The following is a 16,497-nucleotide window of genomic DNA, read 5'->3' as shown; positions in this document are numbered from 1 at the left end:
TAAGGGAGCTCTTTGTGGAGAAACGGTCCTGTCTGCGCCTGATTTTAACCTCCCTTTCTCCCTACAGACGGACGCGTCGGATAGAGGGCTGGGAGCAGTGCTGACCCAGCGCGTGGAGGGGGCCGACCGACCGGTGCTGTACCTGAGCCGCAAGCTGTCGGAGAGGGAGGGCCGGTACAGCACCGTGGAGAAGGAGTGCCTGGCCATCAAGTGGGCGGTCGGCACCCTCCGCTACTACCTGCTGGGTCGCGCTTTCACCCTCTACTCCGACCATGCCCCCCTCCAGTGGCTCCACCGCATGAAGGATGTGAACGCGATGATCACCCGGTGGTATCTCGCGTTGCAGCCCTTCAACTTTTCGGTCGTGCACAGACCGGGGGCGCAGATGGTCGTGGCAGACTTCCTCTCCCGTGCAGGGGGGGGGGGGAGTAGGTTGTCGGCCGTCGGGTCCCCGGCCTGTGTCGGGCGGTGGGGGTATGTGGGGGGACATGCAGCGTTCGGCCTGTAGAGGGAGCTACAGGACCGTGGCCGGGGTTGTGTCGGCGAGGCTTGTTGTACACCTGTTGCAAATAAAGTCTCGTTGGCGAGTGCTTAACATGTGTGTCTCCATGACGAATTATAGCTATGACACAGCGCAGCTCCATCCTGAGTGGGGGGGGGGTGGGGGTGGGATGGGTGGGGGTGGGGGTATAAGATAACATTATTACTTTATTATCCCCTTGAGGAAATGTTGTCTGTGACATTGTGTTACATTAAAATACATTACACCCAGAATTGCAGGGCATAGACAATGACATACAAATGTGGTAAAGGCTTGACAAGTTAACAATCAGAGCCATTAGCATTTTTCTGCCTCCAAATGATCTGGTCTTCACAATGATTTTGATGATTTTTATTGTAAGAGACTGGAGTTGTGCTTGTCTAAGTGTGGTGTAACTCACATGGTCCCAGACGTGGTGGGGACTATGGGGATGTCCTCTGCCTCGGTGGGGATGGACCAGGGGATGTGGAACTGTGGAGCTAGCTCTCGCATCACTATATTCCTACAGAGAGAGAGGACAGAGAGGAGAGGAGAGGAGAGGAGAGGAGCGGAGAGGAGAGGAGAGGAGAGGAGAGAGGAGAGAAAGGAGAGAGAAGAGAGAGAGAGGAGAGATATTGTCAACTCATGAACCATCACGATCATCTGGATTGTCTGCAATTATAAGCACTAACAATATATATATTTTATTTAATTCAACCATTATTTATCCAAGTTAGTCTCACTGAGATCCAATATATTTAAATATATAATCTTAGATATATATGTACATCCACTTCAAAACACATAGCAAAAACACTTCAATATAGACATGATTAGTTCAATCAGAGTTGATAGAACAAGGCTGGAACCCAAGCCTGCTAACAGTGTGGTCCTCTTGGATCCAGACGTCCCACCCCTGGCGTAGGGTAACCATACTCAAATACAATATGACAGAAATAGCCGCTGGTGTGGCTTCGCGTACCCCAGGATCTTGGCACAGTCGTCATAGTACTTCATGGAGTTCTTCACGAAGCTGAAGCCATTGACGTCACACACGTAGGAGTGTCCGTTGGCTCGCAGAAGGTCAAACCCACACACCGTTTGCTGTAGTGACGAGAATTGTCGGTGAGTCACATTGAATCACATGCAGTGTCGTTGAGAGAGTGTTGTTGAGAACAGTTTCAGAAAAAGGGGGAGGCTGATGGAGGTAGAAATCTTTGACAGACACAACCTCCACAGGTTGTATCTACTCCACTTCATTTATCAATCATTGCGCTAAGAACAGTTATGCATCATGTCGAGACTCCACAACAGCAAAGAAGAACAGATATATTCTATAGTATGTGGCTCATGCAAGTAGCCAAAAGCCCAAAACACCTGGTGTTACGATCCCCAAGCTCCAGCCAACGGAGCCCCCTGAAGGAGGAGCCATAGCTGACCTTGAAGGCCAGGCAGACCTTGCGTGCCACCAGTTTCTCCATGGCGGTGAGCATGACAGGGTAGCGGATCTCCTTCCCCTCGCTGTCCCTCTCCACCTTCCCATCCAGAGCTGGGGACTTACGGGCCTCAGCGTGGGCATAGTCAGGTCCCACGGTGTACACCTGCAGTCACGCATGCACACACACACACACACACACACACATATATATATATATATATATATATAAGTACATTACAACACAGATACAGTGTTGTATCTGTAGTATACTGTGCACGCAGGCGCACACACACACGCATACACACACACACACACACACACACACACACACACACACACACCTTAACGTCAGTGCCATCCGTTGGCATGAACTCTTCATAGATGTAGGAGCCTGTCTTTCTGACGTTGCTCTCTGGAGAGTACACGCTGCTTCGGCTCCCAATCTGAGAGAGAAACACAGTGTTAGATCTGAGAGAACCTCCGTCTCTATCAACTATCCACTTCAGCAAAGGAAAGTGCTTGTGTGTGCGGACTGAAAATGTATGTTTAACAGGAAAAGAGATGCTATCTGGACATAATCTGACTGATTCATGTGAAGATTTAGGTTTAGCTTTAGTCATGTTCTCAGTAGACAAGGTTGAGAGTAATGTTGCTAATGACAAAAGTGATAAAACCAGACATTGAGGTTGAGAAGCTATAAAACCTGACAAAGAACACATTTTATATGCTGATTATTTTATTACGAGGTTTAACAACGGTACTGAAAGCCCTCTGAGAATGTAAAGTGGGATCACGCTGAATAAACACAGGAATCGGATATCAAGTATATATATATACACAAGGCGGGAAAGAAATATTCTGAGAAACATAAATCATCTATAGCAGGATTACAGTCGTAGTCATAACATTTGTGTGTGCAGGTTTTGTTTAAAAGTACACAAATATGATTGACTAAATATTATGAATGACTAAAGACATTATAATCCGACTTAACAAAAACATGTCATTGTTTATGACATCTCCATATTCATGCTCCCCACCTTCTTGATAAAACACATAAGAGATGCTAACTTTGATCTCTAAATAATCTCCACTGCCCACCACATCGGAAACAGAGGGTTCTGTCTCTTTGATCTAGAACACTGATTTATGATGTTCTTCTCGCTCTCTGTCGGAACACTAGATACAATCTAATGTCACAGTGTTCCGTTCTGCTTATTACCAGAGAGAGAGAGGAGGGAGAGGGGAGAGAGAGGAGGGATGTGGCTTCAAGCACAGCCGGGTCTATTTCTGAACTGTTAATGTGCCCTAAAATAACAGCCATTACAACTGACTTGAGGCTGAGGGGGTGGAAGAGTGTAGGGAAGATAAAAGCCAGGTCTGGAAACAGCCAGACATCTTCTGTGTTACCAGATTTAAAATAACTGGATAGGTATTAGCAATATAGCAGAGCAGATGAGGCTGGTGGAGGTATTCCACCGATTTCGGCCTCCACTAGCCTCCCCTATTGCAGACGCTTACCTAACCCTATTGGAAGGCTGTTCTGAAGGAACACGTATGGTTAGGGAATGGGGACCAGGACGGTCAGAAGAGAGACCTCTATGAAGGAGCAGCTAAGTGTATGGTTAGGGAATGGGGACCACAAAGGTCAGAAGAGAGACCTTTCTGAAGAGCCGTTGGCTGCCCCCGCCAGCTGAGGTGGGGTAGTAGATGTAGACGTTGTGGTCTTCAGCACAGACGGGCTTCTCCACGAAGGGTTTAGGAAACACCTCGCCGTTCACCTCCACGTGGTCCTCTCCTTCAACCAGGTTACACTCTGTGAGACAGAGAGAGATCACACAGAGGAACATATTGTCAGACCAAAGTTTTGTCCATTGATTTTAGAATTCATTGTAATTCTATGGTTTCACCTATCCTTATCCAGTACAGACAGCATGGAGGAGGCTCTGGCTCCAAATTTAAATATGTTTGGACTCAGTGTCAGGGAATGGGCAGTCCTTTCAATGAGTAGCAATAGTGACAGTATGATTCAATCAGTCTACGGGCCAGTTTCCCAGACCTAGATTAAGCCTAGTCCTAGACTAAACTTTTTTTTTTTTTTTAAATGGAGAATCGCCATTGAAAGTGTGATCCTGGACTCGGCTTAATCTGTGTCTGGGAAACAGCCTCTATATCACACAGAGTCCTATTAACGGGAAACTGATCTCACACAGATAATTCCGACAATCTTTTTTTTCTGCCCTCATACAGTACTTGACTGTGTTAGTGTGGGGGGACATGCAGCGTTCGGCCTGTAGAGGGAGCTACAGGACCGTGGCCGGGGTTGTGTCGGCGAGACTTTGTTGCACACCTGCTGCAAATGAAGTCTCGTCGGCGAATGTTTAAGATGTGTGTGCTTCTGCCATTTCAGTAGGAGAGGTGGGCTGGGAACGGCGGAGAAGGAGGAAGAACGACGACTGTAAAGTCGCTGAGCGTTCAAAGGGCTGAAAAGCCAGAGACTCTACCAGTGACAAAAAGACTTTATGAATAAACGGGAGCAATCCCTCAGTAACATACTGCGTCTGCCTCTCTGTGTCAAAGGACCTTGTTACAGTGGCGCCCAACCTGGGACACAGAAGTAAGACGGAATGGAGGCGCTAGCAGCGGCGATGTCGAGGATAGCGCTTGTCCTCGAGCAGCAGACGGCCCTGCAGCAGACCCAGCAGGCAACGCTGGACGAGCTAACGGCGGCGAGGATCGCGGACAGTGCCCTCATCCAGGACTTCACCAGGGTCGGCGGGCCGGCGCCGGGGACCGGAGCGGCACCAGGTCCCCCCAAGGTCCAGCTACAGAAGATGGGGGACCTGGACGACCCAGAGGCGTTCCTCGCGGTGTTCGAGGGGACGGCAAGGATCTCGGGGTGGCCGGACCGAGAGTGGGCCTACCATCTGCTGCCCCTCTTGTCAGGGGAGGCGCAGCTCGCGGCCCACAGTTTGCCGGCGGCCGCCCAACGGGATTACACGTCCCTGGCCCGGGCGATTCGGGACCGCCTGGGCCTAACACCGGAGGAACACCGGCGCCGGTTTCGGGCCATGACCATGGAGGAGGGGTGCCGGCCCTTCGCCTACGCCCAGCGGCTGGGGGACAGCGCATGGCGGTGGCTGGACCCCGAGAACAACTCGGCGGTGGAGGTCGGGAACCGGGTGGTAATGGAGCAGTTCCTCGCGGGGCTCCCGGCCCGTACCGCCGCCTGGGTCCAGTACCACCGCCCCCAGGACCTCAAGACCGCCGTGGGACTGGCCGAGGACCATCTCTCCCTCCCACCACGGGGGCCGCAACGACCAACCCCGGCCCCGCGGGAAGGGGGGGGGGGGGGGGGCCGACGCCCAGGAGGAGCCGAGGGAGCGGAAGGAGAGAGGCCGGCGCCCGCCCCAAGGTCGAGATGGCAGGGGCGCACCTATCCAGAACCGACCCCGGCCCCACAGGGAGCACCTCGAGCGACAGGGGGGGTGTGTTGGCGGTGCGGACGGCTGGGCCACGTGCAGGCCGAGTGTCAGGCGATGGACGTGGGACAGGTCGTCCGCATCGGCGACATACCGGGCCCTCCCCCCGGACCAGGAGCGGCGTATCGTATTCCGGTAAGGATACAACATGATACGCACCAGGCATTCTTGGATTCGGGCTGCATGCAGTCCATGATCCAGGAGTGCCTGGTTCGGCCGGGGGCATTGTTGAAGGCATCGAGGGTGCGGGTGAGGTGTGTGCATGGGGACATTCACGAATATCCGGTGGTCGCTATCGAAATTCATTTTGAGGGGAAAAACCATAGTGTACAGGCGGCGGTTAGCCCACGCCTCACGCATCCCCTGATTCTAGGTGTGGATTGGGAGGGGTTTCCTCAAGCGGTAAAGAGGGCTACTGGGATGCGTGCACGACAGCTAGGGAGGTGTGTGGCGTGTAATGTGCTCTGTGCCGAGGCGGCGCCTCGCGACACTGCCGGGGAGCCGGAGCCGGCGCCTCACCCCGAGACTTCCCCGCCGAACTATCCGCTGCTAGGCGACTTCCCCCTCGAGCAGTCTCGTGACGAGACCCTAAGATCAGCCTTTGACCAAGTGATAGCAATTGATGGTACTTTGATACGGCCAGACACGGTGCGCGCCCACCCCTATTTTGCGATTATCAGCGACAGGTTATATCGAGTAAGTCGTGACTCACATAGTCAGGAGGAAGTAACCCAGTTGTTGGTTCCCCGCAGCCGCCGCGAAATGGTCTTCCAGGCAGCTCATTTCAACCCCATGGCGGGCCATCTAGGGTATGACAAAACACTGCACCGTATAATGGCTCGATTTTATTGGCCGGGGATTCGGGCAGAGGTGCGTAGGTGGTGCGCTTCCTGTCGGGAATGTCAGTTAGTAAATCCCCCGGCCATTCCACGGGCCCCCTTGCGGCCCTTACCATTGGTCGAGAACCCGTTCGACCGCATTGCGATGGATATTATCGGGCCATTTGACCGGAGCACATAGGGTTATCGATTTGTGTTGGTCTTGATAGATTACGCCACCCGATACCCCGAGGCAATACCTCTGCGCAATATCTCTGCCAGGAGTGTAGCGCAAGCATTGTTTCAAGTCATCTCCCGCGTGGGAATCCCGAAAGAGATTCTCACCGATCAGGGCACTAATTTTATGTCACGCACCCTCAAGGAACTGTATGGCTTGTTGAACATCAAGGCGATTCGAACCAGTGTTTACCACCCGGCCACTGACGGCCTTTGTGAGCGGTTCAATCGGACCTTGAAGTCAATGATCCGGAAGTTTGTCCACGAGGATAGTCGGAATTGGCATAAATGGCTAGATCCCCTGTTGTTTGCGGTGCGGGAAGTTCCCCAAGCTTCCACCGGGTTTTCCCCGTTTGAATTACTCTACGGGCGTAAGCCCCGGGGTGTCCTAGACCTGCTTAAAGAAAATTGGGAGGAAGGGTCTAGCGACAGTAAGAGTGAGATCCAGTACGTCCTCGACTTGCGCACAAAGCTCCACGCCCTAGGGGCTATCTCACGTGAGCATTTGCTGCAAGCCCAGGAGCGTCAGAAACGCCTGGATGACAGGGGGACTACCCTACGAGAGTTTACACCGGGAGACAAGGTGCTCGTACTGTTACCCACCTCCAGCACGAAATTACTCGCGAAGTGGCAAGGGCCGTTTGTGGTCACACGTCGCATGGGGGACGTGGATTATGAGGTTGTACGCTCGGACCGGGGGGACAGCTTGCAGGTGTATCACGTCAATCTCCTAAAAAAATGGAACGACGTGGTCACGGTTGCTCTGGCTACGGTAATTCCGGAGAGAGAGGAGTTCGGTCCGGAAGTCCCAAAATCGAAAGTTAGCACTCCGGTCGATATTGATAACCATCTCTCTGCTAGCCAGGCCGCGGACGTTGCAGATTTGCAGCTTAAGTTCGCTGACGTGTTCTCTCCCCTGCCCGGTCGGACTACGCTCATCGACCACCATATAGAAACGCAGCCGGGTTTAACGGTGCGCACGCGTCCCTATAGGTTGCCGGTGCACAAACGAAACGTTGTGTGCACGGAGTTGGAAGCCATGCTGGAGCTGGGTGTGGTCGAGGAGTCCCGCAGTGATTGGTGTAGCCCCATCGTGCTTGTCAACAAGCCAGATGGGGCTATACGGTTCTGTGTGGATTATAGACGGGTTAATGCGGTCTCCAAGTTCGATGCATATCCGATGCCCCGGGTCGACGAGCTCTTGGACCGGCTTGGTACGGCCAGGTACTTCACGACATTGGATTGCACGAAGGGATACTGGCAGATTCCACTCTCGCCGGTGTCCCGGGAGAAAACGGCATTCTCCACTCCGCACGGGTTATTCCAGTTCACCGTGCTCCCTTTCGGGTTGTTCGGAGCCCCAGCCACTTTTCAGCGCCTCATGGACCGTATTCTGCGGCCGCACGCCGCCTATGCTGCGGCCTACCTAGATGGCATTGTCATTCACAGTGACACCTGGCCGCAGCATGTGCGGAGTGTGGCTGCTGTTCTGCGGTCCCTGAGGCAGGCGGGGCTGACGGCCAACCCGAAAAAGTGCGTGATCGGGCGGAGGGAGATCCGGTATCTGGGGTACCACTTGGGACGGGGGGAGGTGCGACCGCAGATTGAAAAGACTGCGGCCATTGCCGCCTCTCCCCGTCCCAAGACAAAGAAGGAGGTGAGGGCCTTCCTGGGGCTGGCGGGATATTATCGCCAGTTCGTACCAGGGTTTTCAGAGCTGGCCAGTCCCTTGACGGACCTCACCCGGAAGGGTGCCCCGGATCCGGTCCAATGGTCGGGCCAGTGCCAGGGGTCGTTCGAGGCCCTTAAGGGGGCTCTTTGTGGAGAAACGGTCCTGTATGCGCCTGATTTTAACCTCCCTTTCTCCCTACAGACGGACGTGTCGGATAGAGGGCTGGGAGCAGTGCTGACCCAGCACGTGGAGGGGGCCGACCGGCCGGTGCTGTACCTGAGCCGCAAGCTGTCGGAGAGGGAGGGCCGGTACAGCACCGTGGAGAAGGAGTGCCTGGCCATCAAGTGGGCGGTCGGCACCCTCCGCTACTACCTGCTGGGTCGCGCCTTCACCCTCTATTCCGACCATGCCCCCCTCCAGTGGCTCCACCGCATGAAGGATGTAAACGCGAGGATCACCGGGTGGTACCTCGCGTTGCAGCCCTTCAACTTTTCCGTCGTGCACAGACCGGGGGCGCAGATGGTCGTGGCAGACTTCCTCTCCCGTGCAGGGGAGGTCGTCGGCCGTCGGGTCCCCGGCCTGTGTCGGGCGGTGGGGGTATGTGGGGGGACATGCAGCGTTCGGCCTGTAGAGGGAGCTACAGGACCGTGGCCGGGGTTGTGTCGGCGAGACTTTGTTGCACACCTGCTGCAAATGAAGTCTCGTCGGCGAATGTTTAAGATGTGTGTGCTTCTGCCATTTCAGTAGGAGAGATGGGCTGGGAACGGCGGAGAAGGAGGAAGAACGACGACTGTAAAGTCGCCGAGCGTTCAAAGGGCTGAAAAGCCAGAGACTCTACCAGTGACAAAAAGACTTTATGAATAAACGGGAGCAATCCCTCAGTAACATACTGCGTCTGCCTCTCTGTGTCAAAGGACCTTGTTACAGTTAGATTAGTTCTACTCTCTAAATAAAGGGTCTGGAGGTTGCCGTTAACCATCAGGGGAGAGGGGAGGACATGAAACACAAAGGGCCGGTTTCCCGGACACAGACTAAGCCTAAGCCTGGACTAAAACGTACTTTCAATGGAGACTTTCTATAGATTTTCTATTGAAAAACCGAATCAATGATTCCTGTGAGAGAGATGTCAGAGGTGTAAATGGGGAAGTCAATGCCAGACACATCACGTCACGTCAAAGCACTCAGGACATCACTGTACCCTGCTCCGGCACAAGATACTCACTACCGCTCCACATTAGAGGCTATATTTACACCCAGACCAAAATAAACCAACGATTGATGGGATCAGGATGGAACACAGATGAGTTTGAGAAGTCTGTACTTGCATTGGTTCGATTAGTAGATGACAAAAACAAGACATAAGGAGGTAGAATGTGTTTTATACATTACTTTTTTTTTGTCAGTTGCACTTGGGAGCCTACTCGTGCAACCAAAGGGTAGGAGTGACCCAGGGGAGATTGGTGTGGAGGCAGAAATTGGAGGACGGGCTCATTGTAATGCATTGAACGGAATGAGAAATGATTCCATGCATTGCAATGAGCCCGTTCTCTGATTTCTACCTCCACCAGCCTCCCCTGGAGTGACCAGAGGGGCAAAACAAACTGTGAATCGTGAAGTATCGACCACATATTGACCATCTCTAATGAGACCGTGCAGTGATCAACAAGCAACCGCACACTGACCGTCTGGTTTATCTGGGTCACGGTTCAACACAGCATAGCGCGGTAGATCGATCCCTTCCTCCTGTAGGATACGATAAACCTCTCTCCTGAAACAAGGGGAAATAAAGGATTCAACTTGAGAGTGACCGAGATACCCATGGAGGCACTGTCGTAAAGGTAAATGCCAAGTAGGATCCTTGGGACGACCCTAACCCTAAACGCTAAACTTAACCATAACCCTCACCATAACCTTAACTGCTTTAAATGTCAACTTCAATGGCGTGACGTCAGAGCCATCCCAAGCATCCCACTTAGCATTTACCCTGTCATAAATGTTTATTCACAGATCCATTGATATACATGTATGTGTACCTGTCCTGAATGTAGTACTGCATGTTCAGGTCATTGATGAGTAGAGGGTTGCGGAGTTTAGCGTAACTCACTGCCTTGTCCAGCGGGAAACCTACAAGTTCAAACATATCAGCCATCGTAAGCAAACCTTGTCAACGGCAAAAGATTCACAAAGGAACAAGAAGATGTAGTATACTTATACTGTGACTCAGTGACTGTAAATATGCACTCACGCAAGTATGTACACATGCTTTTCTTCACCATTGCACTAGCAAGTCAAACATCCATGTTTACATTTACATTTATGGCATTTAACAGACGCCTTTATCCAAAGCGACTTACAACAAATACATTTGACTAAGTAAGTGAATCATCTATCCATCAGTCATCATAAGAAAAAATAATTTATGCTAGGACCAGGGGCCATTGGCAGTCACAATGCTAGAAGAAAGGAAGATTTTTTTTAATGTTTTTTTTATCCATGTCGTGGAAGAACAGTAAAAGCAGGTATGTTGTTGTTGTGTGTCAGACAGAATGGCTGCTGGGGTTGAACATGCGTAATGCTGACTGGTACAGGAAAGTGCTCTAATGGGCTAATGGGATGTGTGTGTGCGTGTATCATGAAGCTTTTGTCTGCGTAATGACTTTTTCAGTAGAATGCAGTGTGTGCATTCTTCTGTGTGTGTGTGTGTGTGTGTGTGTGTGTTCCACCTTTGGAGTGGAAGGAGATGAGGCAGTCACACAGGGGCCATTTGTCCACGGTGTGGCGCCCGCCCCGTGCCTAAGCCCATGCGCGAGTGTGGGAAGGTGGTAAATGGAGTGTATATCTCGCCTCGCTTTGTCTCTGCTGTTTCTGCTGTCCCTCTCTTGCCCCGTGTTGTCTTTGGCAGGACCATGTATGGAGTTCCTGCGCCCCAAGGGGCCACAGCTGCAACCCGTCGAGATAATCACCGTATGCCCATACATGGAGTTCCTGCTCGTCAAGGCACAGCTGAAGGGCATCAGCAGGAGCAGCAAGGACCGTACAAAAGGAGCCAACGGAGCACCCAGTGGAGAGGAGTTGCTACGGCGAACCAAGGAGCAGTTGATGAGAGAGAGAATAAGCCAAGTCACCATTGTCCAGTGTATGACCCCTGACCATAGGAGAGCCCCCTTTGAAGCCCGACCCCGAGAACGTCCGAGAGCCTGCTACGTTGCCAACCTTCGCCTGTCTGACTACCCCGCTGCCGCCCCGACCTGGAACGTAAGAGGACCACCCACCGTGTACCGAACCCCCCTGCTATCTTCACGACACGACGCCTTCTCAACCCCACCCTCTCTCTATCATTTCCCTCTCCCCGCTAACCGAATAAATATCTTTGATTATAATTCTGGTGTGGACCTCTCTGCTTACACTGTGTTTGGGTCCGTGACGCGCCCGCACACCCCGGCGGCCGTCACAACGGGCTCGTTAAGGATCACGTCCTCAGGGAAGATCACCACGCTGATGTACTCAAACTTGCACAACCGTTCCAGGATCTGGGTCATGGGCTTGGACTTGGACTTCTTCATCATGGAACAGATCCCCACCACGATCTGTCGTGCTGGGGGAGGGAGGGAAGGAGTGTCAAAGAGAAAGAAAGAAAGAAAAAAAGGGGTAGGAAGAAAGGTTGATCTGCGTGAGAGACAGATACTGTACAGTCTTGTATGGGATCATGTGCTGCTGCGGTCTTGTGTGGTCAAATCTAGTCTCGCACAATAATAATCTCCAGCCTCACGGTCTCTGTGGTATCATGTGGTCTACTAAAGTCTAATGCGGTTTTGTGCGGTCATATTTAGTTTTGGTTTCAGTGTGTTCGTGTGTGGCCTCCTACGTACCGAGTCAGCGTCCTCGTCGTCCTCGTACAGCTCCATGTCTGTCCTCATGCTGCAGCCGTAGTCCTCCAGGCCCTCGCTCTCATTGTCCTCGCAGCCCACGAAGAATCTGGGAGCGCCGCGCTGGCTCTCGCCCGGGCTGGCGGGCTCTGACATCACAGTCCCCGGCGGCTGCCCTCAGCGTCCCGCAGCGCCATCGCCACACCAACACACCGTCGCCGTAGAGGGTCGCCGATGGGGGGAGGGGGGTGGGGGTTGGGTTGGGTTTGGAATGGAGGTAAATGGGACAGGGGATGGTTAGGGGGGGGGGCAAGGGTTCAGAAGGGGTATAAGGAGAGGGTGATTGTGTTGTGAGTGTCTCTGAGGTGGTGCTGCTAAAGTTGTACTCTTCATTCAGCAGTTCAAGGTGTCGTATTGCTGGGCAGGGCTTCTCAGGCGACCTCAGGGGCAGATATCACCATCCGAAGACAGCCCATTGCTCTGAGTGTGTGTCCACGATTAACATAATCCTACAAATGAAACACGAACACACATAAATCACACTAGGACATTCTGTAGCTGATATAGGATTTCATACAGGCCTAGTTCCAAACCGTTCCATTGCTCTGTGAAACCAGAGGCCTAATTCCATACCGACTGCTTCCAGACTGCTTCCAAACTGCTGTGAAGAATTGAACACCGAACCTCCCACCTCTGAGTGTGGCCGGGCTCGTCTATGGGAGCAGTCAGTGTGGCGTGGAGAACTGATAGTGTAAGTACCCAACACCATGCTAATGTTACACCGCTAGGCCTGGCATCAGCAGAATGACGCGGCAATCTGGGGCCTGGTAAACAGAGAGAGAACTGCCATCTCCAGTGAACCGTGATGACCAGTATAGACAGGCATAGCCTACATCTCCCGCCGGGCCCCTCTGTTCACTGTAACCACTCATTACCCCAACATGCCAATGTCATAAAGCACTCTGAAGGACGCAACATCAGTCTCTCTGATCTCATATTTAGACAGCGGATTCTAAAGATGAATGTTGCTACTTGATACACCTAAATGGAACTCTATTGAATATGAAAACATTAAAATGTAATCCTTTGATGTGTCAAATTGTGACTCTGTTTGTGAGTATTTTACTATGGGGAGGCTAATTGTGGAAGCAATATTGCTGTGACTGAAAGACAATGAAGCCGCCCAGAGGAACCCAATTAGGCTAGATCCTGCAATATACTTTTTTATTTAAATTAAAACATTTATTTATAGTATCCAGAAACATTTAAAAGTGACAGCATCCTGAGCTCAAAATGAGGCCAAATCCAAATGTAGCCAAAGGTTCATATAGACGGTTAACCTACCATAGCATCGCACAGCGGGCATAACAGACAGACAGACAATGGTGTTTGATTTCTGCCACGACCACACACGGCTGACAGCTCAATTCGGCTGAGACTGCAAGACAGTAGCCAAGTCCACACAGTAGCTCAAGCATTTAAAAGACCGATAGACCTGCAGCCACCATTAACTTGCTGCAGTGGAGAAAGCTCAAAGGACAATATTTTCGTTAATGGGGAGCAAAAGTCAAGTCTGCCTTCAGTAACTTCTAATAGGCTACAAATAAAGCAAATTAGTTCTCTGAATACATTTTTTGATACACTTTGATATTCGGCTGATGGTTTGGCAAATTGCTGAAACACAAGTCATTTTTCCTCTCATCTCCGCTTTGTCTCTACTCGAAAATAATAATAATGGAGAACTCAAACCGTCAAAACATTTAGAATGCCCGTTCCTAATAATAAGAGCATAGGCTGGATCTAATCACAACTACGCTCACACTTCCACCAAGTATGTTAGGCTACATCAGGGATTCCACTGTATGCAATTGAAGGAGGAATGGTACCATGGTACAATGGTACAATGGTATTCCATGCATTACAATGAGCCCGTCCTCCGATTTCCTGCTCCACAAGCCTCCCCTGGGCTACATGCTCAATACAGGGTCAATGCAAAACATCCCTATAGGTAAACTGCGTGCAGGTTGCCGTAGAATCTAAAAGGATAATACTGAAAGGTGATTCATCTTCATAAGCCCATCTTTCAGAAAGAGTCTCTCAAGTCCCTTCAGCTGAGAAAATATTCACACACACACATACATACATACATATATACATATATATATAGACCTGTCTCAACCAGTCAACCAAGTGAATAGTTAAACACATGGCACCGAACTTGGTATTCAAATTAAAACCCAGGTAAACATAGGGGATAATCTTTTCCGCATCTTGGCACCGTTTATTTCAAGTAAACTCTTTCCATGCTTAAGTGGATTACTGAGGAGCTTTTGAGCCAGGGCTTAAATCCTTCTATTACACCTGTTTACTTTGCTAGGGCGCCATAGGGTGACTGCCTCTCGAGTTGAGACAGCATAACCTGTTATTTAACAGCCGTCCGGCCCGTTTCTGGTTCACAATCAGACAGATAACTCAATGATATGGCCTAAATGGACAGTACTGTATGCTCACATGCAATACATTTAACATTTTTTATGAAAATGCATTTTGTTCTGTGATATGTCATTGACAGCTACATTGACATGTGACTATAGGCAGATGGGCTAACATCTGTTAGTGGCAGTCTGTAACGGAAGGTTTGAGTAAAGTGACGTCAATCAAACTGTTGAGGCTGGTGGAGGCAGAGATCAGAGGACAGGCTCATTATAATGCATGCCACCCCTGCCAGCCACCCCTGCAATCGATGTACACCTGTTTCCAAGAAAGACAACAAGGGGATTTTTTGTCACCGTACTCATGGCCAGGCCAAGACACAGATGTACCCTTCATTACTTTAGATGAAAATAGCAGCTGTTAACACTAAACCAGATTTCCTTCTTTCAAGCAATACCATGTATTGCAGGATATTGTTGGCCCTTTCTCTACAATACCCTTATGCATGTGGTTCGTTGTGTCAACACGATTATGAAGGTTGGAGAGCAGCCTCAGTCCATAGATTTCACAGTGCTGAGGATTAACAATAGAAGAGTATTTAGCAAGCAAGCTATGTGTGATCTTGGCTGATGTTGAATATCTCTACACTCTGAGACGACAACAACATCTACTAGGGGGCATTTTGCATGTCCTACTTTTGAAGACCAAAAAGAGGAGTTTTATAAACAAATGTGTCTAAATTGACAATGTTGAAAGAGGTCAAACGGTTTGCTGCACGGGTCAGGAGACCCACTTGTTGGCTGCATCAAACTGGCTAACAATCAAGCTGATTCGGGGCTTAGTTGGCCTGGCACCATTGAAGCATTAGTAACCCACATCGGGGCATTATAGCGAGGTACCAATGATACGTCATACATAAATGTAAGCTTTCGGACCCGACTGTCAGATCCGAAACACGTTCCTTTCGTTAGATAAACAGCGATATAGAAAGATAGCTAGCGCCGTTAGCCACCACAGAGTAGCTCGCTCGCTAATGTAAACAACTTTGTGTCCGTGCCATTTTTGTCCGAGTGTGTAGCCTAATGAATGCACCCTATGGAGCGGATGTCAAATACATAGCACACAAAAAGCTAGATATCAATGCACAATCCCATAAATATAGCTGTCAAAGCGTAACGTTACTTACAAGAAAATTATTTTGTTGACGCCTGTTTGCTTCCTTTTTCCCTTGACAGCTTGAATCTGTATTCTCAGAACGAGAATAACCGGCAGGTTCCGACAATAAGACTTCCGGTTTTGTTTTCGCGACTTCAAAATAAAAGAGCGAGGTAATAGATCACTGTGTGGGATCACAATATTTTATCATACAGAGTGCTGTTGGCTTTTTACTGTGGCCCAAACATTTGAAAATGATTTGTGTATAGTGCATAATGTGTTCCCTATGTAGTCTAGATGGGGCACTTTGAACTCTTGGGCCACAGTAAAAAGCCAACAACACTCTGGTACCAACCCCTCATGGTTGGTAGTAAGGTGGTAGTAAAAATCAAATGTAGCCTTGGAAAATGATTTGTGTACAGTCCATTATCTGTCCCCTATGCAGTGCAGCAGTCTTTCATCGGGGTGATTAGGATATTAGAAGAACCCTTAAAAACACAAATAATACATTGAGAGAATTACATGTTTATTTCCAGATATAGTTACATATAATTTGCAGTTCCTTTATCCATATTTACTATTACTACATGCTTAAACAACTTTAACGCGGGCGCTTTTATTTGGAAGAAATCGTCATTTACATACACACGAGGTTGGTGGACGGAATTCCACTATTATCGTTCACAGAACACAGATCAGATGTTTCCACTCTGAGGCTTGATTGGTGATTTTGTATTCTAGAATAAGAGCGGACTATCTCGATCTGTGGTCTCCGAACTCGAATAACATCCATAGAACTCCATTACGACTTCCGGTTTCTCTTTTCAGCATTTTCGCGACTTCAAAATAAAAGCCCGAGTTAAGCGATGCATGCAA

At 50.1% G+C, this 16,497-nt stretch overlaps 1 protein-coding gene across 4 annotated transcripts; it reads right to left on the bottom strand.

Annotated features, from left to right (window-relative positions):
- Positions 1-343: 343 nt before the first annotated feature.
- Positions 344-15,787, bottom strand: LOC310819891 (inositol hexakisphosphate and diphosphoinositol-pentakisphosphate kinase 2-like). Of its 4 annotated transcripts, XM_083691295.1 has the most exons (12): positions 15,653-15,787; positions 12,037-12,542; positions 11,625-11,762; positions 10,891-10,941; positions 10,201-10,291; positions 9,850-9,935; positions 3,620-3,774; positions 2,300-2,401; positions 1,960-2,121; positions 1,503-1,624; positions 942-1,043; positions 344-645 (listed from the first exon to the last, which is right to left on the bottom strand). In XM_083691295.1, exons 3-12 carry the CDS (start codon positions 11,731-11,733, stop codon positions 351-353), a joined length of 1,275 nt encoding a protein of 424 aa, XP_083547421.1. In that variant the 5' UTR covers positions 11,734-11,762; positions 12,037-12,542; positions 15,653-15,787; the 3' UTR covers positions 344-350. The 4 variants fall into 4 exon arrangements, with proteins under 4 accessions (XP_083547421.1, XP_083547422.1, XP_083547423.1 ...); XM_083691296.1 differs by lacking the exons at positions 9,850-9,935; positions 10,201-10,291; XM_083691297.1 differs by lacking the exons at positions 10,891-10,941; positions 11,625-11,762.
- Between the last annotated feature and the right edge of the window lie 710 nt (positions 15,788-16,497).

Source organism: Argentina silus (genome assembly GCF_951799395.1).
Source record: "Argentina silus genome assembly, chromosome: 19".
NCBI classification, from domain to species: Eukaryota; Metazoa; Chordata; class Actinopteri; order Argentiniformes; family Argentinidae; genus Argentina; species Argentina silus.
Note: the sequence above shows the minus strand (reverse complement) of the source record. Positions and strands in the feature narration are given on the sequence as shown.